We start from the raw sequence: 12,004 nt of genomic DNA on the forward strand, positions 1-12,004 counted from the left end.
CTGGCTCATATTCAGCTTGTGATCAATAACAATCCCAAGACCTTTGTCGCTTGTCGTATTGCTGAGCCAACTATTCCCCATCTTATAACTGTGCATTTGGTTTCCTTTTCCAAGGTGTAGAACTTTGCACTTATCCCTGTTAAATTTTATTCTGTTGTTTTCAGCCCAATGCTCCAGCCTATGAAGATCCCTTTGAATTTTGTTTCTGTCTTCGAGGGTATTAGCTATCCCTCCCAATTTTGTATCATCTGCAATTTGATAAGCATTCCCTGCACCTCCTCATCCTAGTCATTAATAAAAATGTTGAAGAGCACTGGGCCCAGGACTGAGCCCTGCAGTACCCTGCCCATTACCTCCCTCCAGTTTGAGAAGGAACCATAGATAAGCACTCTTTGAGAATGATTCTTTAGCCAACTGTGGATCCATCTGATAGTCGTTCCACCCAGCCCACATTTAGCTAGTTTGCTAATCAGAATATCATGGGGCACTTTGTCAAAAACTTTGCTGAAGTTGAGATATATTATGTCCACAGTAATTCCAAAGTCTACCAAGGAGGTCACAAGATCAAAAAAATAAGATAAGATTAGTTTGGTAGGATTTGTTCCTGACAAATCCATGTTGGTTTCTAGTAACAGCATTGTTAAGAACATAAGAACATAAGAAGAGCCTGCTGGATCAGGCCAGTGGCCCATCTGGTCCAGCATCCTGTTCTCACAGTGGCCAACCAGGTGCCTGGGGGAAGCCCGCAAGCAGGACCCGAGTGCAAGAACACTCTCCCCTCCTGAGGCTTCCGGCAACTGGTTTTCAGAAGCATGCTGCCTCTGACTAGGGTGGCAGAGCACAGCCATCACGGCTAGTAGCCATTGATAGCCCTGTCCTCCATGAATTTGTCTAATCTTCTTTTAAAGCCATCCAAGCTGGTGGCCATTACTGCATCTTGTGGGAGCAAATTCCATAGTTTAACTATGCGCAGAGTAAAGAAGTACTTCCTTTTGTCTGTCCTGAATCTTCCAACATTCAGCTTCTTTTATTTATTTATTTTTATTTATTTATTTATTCAATTTATATACCGCCCGACTAGCAATAGGTCTCTGGGCGGTGAACATAAAATAGCATAAAAATACAATGAATAACAAAATAATACTAAAATACAATCAACAATCCAATACAATAAACATTTTTAAAATTAAATCAGTGTAACTTAAAATGCTTCAGAGAATAGGAAGGTTTTGACCTGGCGCCGGAAGGAGAGCAGAGTCGGCGCCAGGCGTACTTCCTCAGGGAGATTGTTCCATAGTTCGGGGGCCACCACTGAGAAGGCCCTAGATCTTGTCATCACCCTCCGGGCCTCCCTGTGAGTTGGAACCCGGAGGAGGGCCTTCGTAGCAGAACGTAGTGCACGGGCCGGTTCATATCGGAAGAGGTGTTCCGCAAGGTATCGTGGTCCCGCACCGTATAAGGCTTTATAGGTTAATACCAACACTTTGAATCTAGCCCGGAAACATATTGGCAACCAGTGCAAGCTGGCCAGAACAGGTGTTATATGCTCGGACCGCTCGGTCCTTGTCAGCAATCTGGCCGCCGCATTTTGCACTAGTTGTAGCTTCCGAACTGTCTTCAAAGGTAGCCCTACGTAAAGCGCATTACAGTAATCCAAACGTGAGGTTACCAGAGCATGTACCACTGATGTAAGGTCCTCTTTACTCAAATAGGGACGTAGCTGGGCTACCAACCGAAGTTGGTAAAACGCATTCCTAACCACCGAGGCTACTTGAGCCTCAAGTGAGAGGGAAGAGTCTAAAAAGACTCCCAGACTACGAACCCGGTCCTTTAGGAGGAGTGTAACCCCGTCCAGGACAGGGTATATATCCACCATCCGATCAGAGAACCCGTCCACCAACAGCATCTCAGTCTTGTCTGGATTGAGCTTCAGTTTGTTAACTCTCATCCAGTCCATTGTCGAGGCCAGGCAACGGTTCAGCAAATCGACAGCCTCACCTGAAGAAGATGAAAAGGAGAAGTAGAGCTGCGTGTCATCAGCATACTGATGACAACGCACTCCAAAACTCCTGATGACCTCTCCCAACGGCTTCATGTAGATATTAAAAAGCAGGGGGGACAAAACTGACCCCTGCGGGACCCCATATTGGCGAGCCCGCGGTGTCGAGCAATGTTCCCCAAGCACTACCTTCTGGAGACGACCCGCCAAGTAGGAGCGGAACCACTGCCAAGCAGTACCTCCAACTCCCAACTCCGCGAGCCTCTCCAGAAGGATACCATGGTCGATGGTATCAAAAGCCGCTGAGAGATCAAGGAGAATCAACAGAGTTACACTCCCTCTGTCTCTTTCCCGACATAGGTCATCGTACAGGGCGACCAAGGCTGTCTCAGTGCCAAAACCGGGCCTAAAACCCGATTGAAATGGATCTAGATAATCAGTTTCATCCAATAGCGCCTGGAGCTGGCCAGCAACCACCCGTTCCAAGACCTTGCCCAGGAATGGAACATTCGCCACTGGCCTGTAGCTGTTAAAATTGTCTGGGTCCAAGGAAGGCTTTTTCAGGAGTGGTCTCACCACTGCCTCTTTCAGACAGCCCGGGACCACTCCCTCTCGTAAAGAGGCATTTATCACTTCCTTGGCCCAGCTACCTGTTCCATTCCTACTAGTTTTTATCAGCCAGGAGGGGCAAGGATCCAGTACCGAAGTGGTTGCACGTACCTGTCCAAGCACCTTGTCCACGTCCTCGAGTTGAACCAACTGAAGCTCATCCAACAAAACAGGACAAGACTGTGCTCCGGACATCTCACTAGGATCTACTGCTATAACTTGAGAGTCTAGGTCCTAGGTCCTTTGAATGTCCACGAGTTCTAGTATTATGAGAGAGGGAGAAGAACTTTTCTCTATCCACTTTCTCAATGCCATGCATAATTGTATACACTTCTATCATGTCTCCTCTGACCCGTCTTTTCTCTAAACTAAAAAGCCCCAAATGCTGCAACCTTTCCTCGTAAGGGAGTCGCTCCATCCCCTTGATCATTCTGGTTGCCCTCTTCTGAACCTTTTCCAACTCTAGAATATCCTTTTTGAGATGAGGCGACCAGAACTGTACACAGTATTCCAAATGCGGCCGCACCATAGATTTATACAACGGCATTATGATATCAGCTGTTTTATTTTCAATACCTTTCCTAACTATCGCTAGCATGGAATTTGCCTTTTTCACAGCTGCCGCACACTGGGTTGACATTTTCATTGTGCTGTCCACTACAACCCCAAGGTCTCTCTCCTGGTCGGTCACCGCCAGTTCAGACCCCATGAGCGTATATGTGAAATTCAGATTTTTTCTCCAATATGCATAATTTTACACTTGTTTATATTGAATTGCATTTGCCATTTTTCCGCCCATTCACTCAGTTTGGAGAGGTCTTTTTGGAGCTCTTCGCAATCCCTTTTTGTTTTAACAACCCTGAACAATTTAGTGTCATCAGCAAACTTGGCCACTTCACTGCTCACTCCTAATTCTAGGTCATTAATGAACAAGTTGAAAAGTACAGGTCCCAATACCGATCCTTGAGGGACTGCACTTTCTACAGCCCTCCATTGGGAGAACTGTCCGTTTATTCCTACTTTCTGCTTTCTGCTTCTTAACCAATTCCTTACCCACAAGAGGACCTCTCCTCTTATTCCATGACTGCTAAGCTTCCTCAGAAGCCTTTGGTGAGGTACCTTGTCAAACGCTTTTTGAAAGTCTAAGTACACTATGTCCACTGGATCACCTCTATCTATATGCTTGTTGACACTCTCAAAGAATTCTAATAGGTTACTGAGACAGGACTTTCCCTTGTAGAAGCCATGCTGGCTCTGCTTCAGCAAGGCTTGTTCTTCTATGTGCTTAGTTAATCTAGCTTTAGTAATACTTTCTACCAGTTTTCCAGGGACAGAAGTTAAGCTAACTGGCCTGTAATTTCTGGGATCCCCTCTGGATCCCTTTGTGAAGATTGGCGTTACATTTGCCACTTTCCAGTCCTCAGGCACAGAGGAGGACCCGAGGGACAAGTTACATATTTTAGTTAGCAGATCAGCAATTTCACATTTGAGTTCTTTGAGAACTCTCGAGTGGATGCCATCCAGGCCCGGTGATTTGTCAGTTTTTATATTGTCTATTAAGCCTAGAACTTCCTCTCTCGTTACCACTATTTGTCTCAGTTCCTCAGATTGTTTTCAAGATGCTTACAGACTGACAGCTTTATAATCTGCTCCAGAATTTTTGAGGGATTGATGTCAACTGACTGGTCTGTAGCTCCCAGGTTCCTCCTTTTTGCCCTTTTTGAAGACAGAGACAACATTAACTCTCCTCCAGTCATCCAGCACTTCATCCATCCTCCATTCACAAAGATAATATGCAGTGATTCTGAGAATTCTTCAGCCAGTTCCTTCATTAATTTAGGATGCAGTTCATCAGACCCTGGAGATTTGATAATAATAATTTAATAGTATAACTGGCTCTCCCATTGAAGTTCTGGCTGATCTATGGAATACCCAGATTGCCCGGGCTGTTGACACAATCACTCCTGAGCACCTTCTCCCACTTGATAAAGCCAAGCTGGCTTCTTGGTACACACTAAGGAGGGAATCCTCTCCCTTTTTTATGTTTCTTTTTAAGTGTGGCCCCCTAGTGGTCATTAATAATCTGATTCCCTGATCTCTTTTCATTTTTCTGATCTCCTCTGATTCTTTTTTGCTTTGCAGACAATTATCAATATCATAATTACTATTTATTCACTCTCCACTGGTATCGATCTTTATTCTGAACTCTGTAATTATTGCCTGTTTGCATTCCTTTTCAAGTGCATTGCAGAGCAGATTAAGGTTGATAATCAAATCTGTGTCTTCCTCCTGCTACTTAACAATCAACATCTCATTCCCGTCTGCTGCTTTCTGTCTGTCAGTTACAATCAATACTTCACTGACATCAGTGAAAGGAAATACACATTTGAAGAACTCAAACAGAAAGTAGATCGATAAAAATATCACTCACACTATGATTTCAAAGTGAATTAAAAAAAAACTAGAAAAAACTAAGAATGAATCAGAAATCAGGCGTGGAGAGTTGCTACTTCAAAATTCTCTCTGCAAAGACAGAGAATATCAGAAATAATAATTAATCTGATGGAAGATCTGATTATTGCAGAAACAGAGCCCATCGCTAGTACACACCAGAGCTTAGGGCAATGAAACAAGCTGGAAGATGGCTTGAGTGCAAGTGGAGAAAATCTCCAGATGAATGCAACCAAACACTAGTAAGTCTCATTATCCAACCTATTTAGTGACAGTGAAGGCAGCAAAGAAGACATTGCATCCTCACTGTGTCTTTCAGCAGAGCTTTTCTGGGTAATGTAGGGCCTTTTACAATCTGACCCAAAGGACATGGTGGAACCTACGGTGGCTCCCTATGAATTGTTTGCAAAATACTTGAGGATAAAATTGCTTGCATCCGCCTGGACCTTGACTCCACTGTTAGAGCAGATGAATCTCAAGAAGTGTCCAGAGCACTGTTTATCCCATTGTGCTGGATGAGTTTCAGTTGGTAGGGCTTGGTGACCTGGACAAGGTGCTTGGCTCGGCTTGGGCAACCACTTGTGCTCTTCACCCTTGCCCTTCATCGCTGATAAAAAGTAGGAAGGAAGACATGGGTAGCTAGGCTAGAGAGGTGGTTAATGCGTCCCTGTGAGAGGGGATGGTCCCCACCTGCCTAAAAGAAGCAGTGGTAAGGCTGTTCCTTAATAAACCCTCCCTGGATCCAGAAAATCTAAATAATATTTGGCCAATCACTAATGTTCCTTTATTGGGCAAGCTTCTGGAGCTCATGACTGAGGCTAGCTCCAGGCTGACTTGGTTAAAACCAATTTTCTAGATCCATTTCAATTGGCGCAAAAACTGCCTTAGTCTCCCAGTATGATGACCTATGTCAGGAGAGAGATAAGGGGAGTGTGTCTGCATTAATCCACCTTGATCTCTAAGCAGCTCTTGATACCATTGATCATAGTATTCTTCTGGAGCATCTGTCTGAATTGGGAGTGGATGGCACTGCTCTGCAGTGGTTCCAGTCCTACTTGGATGGTTGTTCTCAGAGGGTCATGCTTGGGGAGCATTGTTTGGCCCTGTGGATCCTTCACAGTGTGGGCTTCCACAGGATTTGATTTTATCCCCCATGCTATTCAACATCTATATGAAACCACTGAGTGGGGTCATCTGGAGATCTAGAGTACGTTGTCAGCAATATGCTGATGACACACAACTCTCCCTTTCTTTTACATCTCCAGGTTGGCAGTGGATGTGCTAGATTGATGTCTTGCCTCGGTAATGGACTAGATGAGAGCTAATAAAGTGAAGTTCAATCTAGACAAGACTATTAGTGTGTGGTTCCATTGACTGGATGAAGGATGTGGCCTGCTCCTGAGAGGGTTACACTCCCTTCCTCTGAAGGAGCAAGTGTGTAGCTTGGGGTACAAATCAATTACTGTCACTTGAGGCTCAAGTGGCCTTGGTGGCAAGGAGTGTCTTCCATCAGCTTTGGCTGGTGTTCTAAAATTAGTTGATCCCATCCCCCACCTTCTCTGAAACTGGGTCTTAGTTCTATTATGCTGAGTAAATCAGGAACATCTCTCACATCTAATTACACAGCTTCCTTGTTATTATCAGGTACCATTAGCTTTTACATCAGTTGGTGTGCTTGTGTGATGTGCAAACATTCCCTAAGGAAGCATTTGTCAAAGCATGGTCAAACATGCCTATACTATATTATACAGCCACGAGAGTTGTGGCAATGTTAAACTGAAAATACCCCCCATGCCATTCTGATGCTTCCCATAAGCTCATGTCAAAACAAAACCTTACAAAACTTATAGTCCTGAACTCTGAAACACTTGCTTAACAACCCTCTAAATTTTCATGGTGATACACAAAACAGTCAGAAAGAATACAGAGTTCAAAGTCTAAAAAGAGAGAAAAAAACCCCAGAGCCCTTTTGGACTTTTTTCTGTCAGAGTTCTCATAATCTGTTGAAATTCATTAAAAATCAGCCATGTTCACAGAGTACCTGTAATCCTATTACTGAGCTTGCCCCATACTCTGACCTTCATCTTCTGCAGCTTAAAGGTTAAAAAAATGCCTGGCTGATTTTTAATTAATTTAAGAAATTTTGCATTAACTGAATGATAATGTTGGGCATGCTCAGTAAGAACCAACTGTCAGTGTTCTAAAAGCCAGACTCACAGCTGCTGGGCTTGCCTAATCAGGAGGCCACACCCACACCAGACTCCTTCTCCCCTCCCCATCCCCTGTGCTCAGTTTCACCTATCCTAAGCATGATTGCAGGGGAGTAAATCCCACTGAACTCAATAAGCATGCAAAGGATTGATCCATTCTCAGCAAACTTGCACAGGATCCCATTTCTTACCTCCCGGATTAAAAAGCAGAGAAATTCACTGATAGGCAAAAAACCTTGTGGTTTAAGAATGTATGTTCTTAAACCGCAAGGTGTTTTGCCTATTAGTGAATTATATATTGATTTTGCAGGAGTCTTGTCTGCCAGGTTGTGTTTTCCTGGAATGTGTATTGAAACAGTTCATCTTTATTCTATCTAACCTCCTCCTTTTAAACTCTTATCCAAGCTTCCGTCTACATATCTGAATCCCTATCCAGGGCAATATGTGCTAGATTTGTTCCAAGGTTAGTTTGTTTGTTTGCTTTTTATGGTTATTTTATTGTTCTATTGTTTGTTTTGTTATGGCTTGTTTTTATGTACACTGCTTAGAAATGCAAATGATTAAGTGTTTTAAATAAATAAATAAAATAAGTCCTGACATTTCTCTTCCCTTGATTCATCTGCTGATTAGAAGAAAATTAGCTTTGTGTAAACTGCCTGCTGTGCATTTTAAGGTTCCTGGAAATGGGACTGTGATGTCGTAATACATCAGAAAGAATCTCAACTCCAAGTGGAATTGTGATGTCACACTACATCAAAGAACCTTTCTCCGTAACAAGGAAATAGTTTTCACTGATAGATAAATATATGCTACATGTGACTGTGACTATGCCAGGATGAAAAAGAGACTTGCTTTTTCGCTCTCTGATGAGCAAATTCTATGGATTAATTATAACTTTGCATACTGTGCTCTAACTAAGGCATTTCACATACAAAATTAAATCAGAGTGCTAATAGAGCACTAAATAGAGCACTAGCCAAGCTAGTGCGGTGTAGTGCTCAGCGTGTCAGACTAGGACTTTAGAGACCAGGGTTCAAATCCCAACTCAGCCATGAAGCTCACTGTGTAATCTTGGGCTAGCCTCTGTCTCTCAGGCAAACCTACCTCACAGGGTTGTGGTGAGGATAAAATGCGGAAGTGGAGAACCATGTTCCTTGGGGGACCACCTTAAGTTCCTGGGGGGAAAGGTGGGATATAAATATTATAATTAATAAATAAAACAAAAATAATAAATGTTTTTGTGTTTCTTTTCTATATGGTATATATGTGTTGCTTTCCTAAATAGATCTTACTTTTGTTCAGACATTTATTTGCATCTAGCTCATTCTAAAGCTTTTTCTAATTCAGAAGCCTGCTTAGGGCCAAACTATGGATTACAAAGCAGTTACAGCATGTAGTGCTAGGCCAAAGGCCACATCTCGGCTGCAGAAACATTCTCGAATGGAGGTAATTTGCAGTGAAAAAGTGCTAGGAGATGGGCAACTTACTTAAACCTTCCCTGCTGACACCCTCTCCCCTCCCCCGCTGCCCAGGTGTTTTTAGTAGAACCAGGATTCCAGAATCATGTATACCGTGTAAAAATAGATCAAAACTCCACTAGGTGGAAAAGAGGTATTTGGGTGGAATTTCGTTAAGAGAAAAGCAGTAGATGGGAAGAATACTTAAAGGGGGAGGGGAGCTTAAATTTCCCCACTGCTTCTCTGTTGCAGATCACCTGCACCTCAAAATATTTTGGAAACCAGAGACATGGGTATCAGGCTAACGTTCCATTCAACTGTGTTGTAATGTGTTGTTGGGCCCTCAAACAAATGCACAAAAGACATAACTCTTTACATATTGCAAAGAACAGAGAAGTAATATAATCTATCAAATTAATTAAGGGTCCCTCCAGACATCCTTTTTCATTGTACATTCATAATTATTAGTTCTCATGATGCTATCGGGACAGTTGTATGCAATCCCACTTTTCATACTGTTTGCACCTGGACAAGGTTTGGGGAGGTCATACTGTTTCATTTCCAGTCAGTGCACATCCTGTAACTTCCTGCTAAGATCCCATAGCTTTTCATACCACAAATGTTTGGGGGTGGGATGGTTGTCCCACTTCTGTTGCACTCCAGCCCCTCCACACTACAGTAATGTGGTAGCATTGGGAAGCATCACAGAACAACTAATAAAGCAGAACAAACCCACCACTTCTGCACTATTATTCTGTCAAGACAGAACATGTTGCAGAATATACCCTCAATAAAACAACAGGCTGAAGGGGCCCTAAGGTTGCAATCCTATACTCATTTACCTGGGAGTAAACCCCATTGAACTCAGTGGGATTTATTTCTGAGTACAGGACACGTATTGCATTATAAGAATTGTACACTTATGTCAATTTTATTTATCATTGGTTTTGAACCCCCAAGAACCCTTGCCTGACTGTGGTACAAAGAAAAAATATGGGTAGTAGGAACAGATACCAAATCAGCATGGTATTAGTACCACTAGGAAGTGTAAAAGGTCACCTCAGAGCAATTCTGATTTCTGAGTGCAATAAAGTGTGGGCATATTGAGCAGTCTCTGGATCTGGAGCTGATGATGCTGTTAAACAGGGCCTTTCTTAAACTTAACAGCTGATCCTATGAACACCATTGCGACTATTGCAGTGGCAAAGATATCACAACAGTCCAATTTCCCCTTAAGTAAAGCAGCTAAAGGCACTGTGTGTCCCTACAATTCAAGACGAAACCATTTCTGACAGAGTCATTAGAAGCATCCTTTAATTTTATCAGAATGGAGTTGGAAATGACGTATACAAGGACTCCACCACAGGGAAGAAACAGTCAGTGTGACAAGAACAGCCGGTAGCCACATTGCTTGTCACCCTCATCTAAAGAAATTAACAGATCCATTCATTAACACAAGGGCAGAAACACAAATGTATCATAATGCACATAGCCCTGGCCACCTGCACACCAAAACGTTGACATGTGCAGCAAATGCCACAGCTGGAAGATCAAAGTGATTGTTGTGTGCATAAACTGCACATGAATACTTTGTGAATATCTTGAGCCAAAGCACATACATTTTCAATGACAGCAGTTACAATGTCACACTCTCCCTGTTAAATCCACTCAGTATCTCAGTGTGTATGAGCATATACAGATAGTAAATGTGCCTTGGACATGCGTACCGTATACTGTTGCTGTGTATGGGTCAGTGGTGTGCCTTGTTGCTACATTAGGATAGTCCTAGATCCCGATACAAGATAGTATCAGGCTAGTTGGCTTTTTGAAGAAAATGGGCACTATCTGGGACAACATCTTTGCAACTAGATTCTGGGTTAACTGACATGTTCTGGAAACTAGAATTTGCCTGCAAAACTACCATCATAGCTCTGCTCTGACAGAGAAAAAGGAGCTGTCAAATCCCGCAAGTACTTTGTTTGACAGTTAAAAGCCATTTCTGCACTTACCCTGCCATTCGGCTTCTGGAATTTTGCATTCTTGGCTGTGCTGCTGTCCTTGCCCTTGGCCCATTCCGTGGCCACTGGTGTGAGATGTCCATCCTTTGTCTCTGTGGAGTCCAACTCAGGCTTCTGCCTGGAGCATCAGCTTTTGTCCCACGACTGATGGATTGGGATCTGATATTTGTGGGGGCATGGAGCTTGCGGTTTGTGGGAGCAGAGTGTGGCTTTCGGTTTTCCCTCCCTGCCAAGTTTCTCATCCAGGCACTGGAGACTACATCGCTCTGAGGGGTCGCAGGAACATGGTCCAAGGGAGAAGGAGGACTGTGTACCTGGAACAAACTGAACACTTTGTTTGTTGGTCCTAAACTACCTTGGTTCCGGAATCTTAGCTGAGGCGTTTCTCTGCTTTCAGATTCGGCTCTGAAGGAAGGACTTTGTTCAAACTGCCCAGCAAAGTCTCTCTGACAATCACCAACCCTCACAAAAAGAGCTACAGTCAATGGGAGAAGATTCCTCCAGCAGCCCTTCATGGTTTCATCCAACAGGAAAAGCACTCAGTTGTAGGACTGGTAGTTTCGTATAACTAAGAGTGCAACTGGAGGGGTTTTTTTGGGGGGGGGGAGAAGGCAGCTAAGCTAAATTCCTCACACACGTTTCAAAGCCATTCACATCTTCAGGTATATATATATATATGCAAGAGACTTAATCGGTACCTGCTGTCTGGAGGGGAAGGAATGCTCAGAGGGGCAAGAACACAGAGAAAGTTCAACAGTGCAGGTTTCCCAAAGCTGCAGCCGCCAGTCCTCATACCTTAGGAAGAATGAGAACTCCCCGTCTTTCCTCTCCCCGTCCCCTCTCCCTTGGCTGTCAGAGCGTGTGTTCCTTGCAGACAGCTCCAAGCACCTTCTCGCTTGCCTCTGGCACTGGCTGGCTCTGGAGAGGATGGACGGTTTTATTTTTGGAAACCTCCCCCTTTTGTGCCTTTTTGATGCTGACATCGCCCCTCTCCAGAGGACACAGCTCAGCCCCCCTCCTTACAAGAGACATTCCAGCAACACCCACTTTGGCAAAGGGAAACAATTTACAAGACAGGACTATTAACCCCCGAGCAACCAGAGAGGCCCATCCAAAGCCTTTGCAAAAAGTTTCCTCTCAACATCTCTCTCTCTCTCTCTCTCTCTCTCACACACACACACACACACACACACACTAAACAAGCCTGCAGGTTGGCTTCCTGAGTTTACGGCATCAGCTAGAATTTCTGCACAGCTTTAG

General features: G+C 43.7%; 1 protein-coding gene across 3 annotated transcripts in view; it reads right to left on the bottom strand.

Annotated features, from left to right (window-relative positions):
• LTBP2 (latent transforming growth factor beta binding protein 2) overlaps positions 1-11,652 on the bottom strand; it is a 189,620-nt gene extending 177,968 nt beyond the window's left edge. For all 3 annotated transcript variants that reach the window (XM_061611734.1, XM_061611733.1, XM_061611732.1), the window contains exon 1: positions 10,736-11,652. In XM_061611734.1, the coding sequence (XP_061467718.1) occupies positions 10,736-11,259 (524 nt within the window). In that variant the 5' untranslated portion in view covers positions 11,260-11,652. The remainder of the gene's footprint in view (positions 1-10,735) is intronic.
• Between the last annotated feature and the right edge of the window lie 352 nt (positions 11,653-12,004).

This window comes from Rhineura floridana, chromosome 2, assembly GCF_030035675.1.
Source record: "Rhineura floridana isolate rRhiFlo1 chromosome 2, rRhiFlo1.hap2, whole genome shotgun sequence".
Lineage (NCBI taxonomy): Eukaryota > Metazoa > Chordata > Lepidosauria > Squamata > Rhineuridae > Rhineura > Rhineura floridana.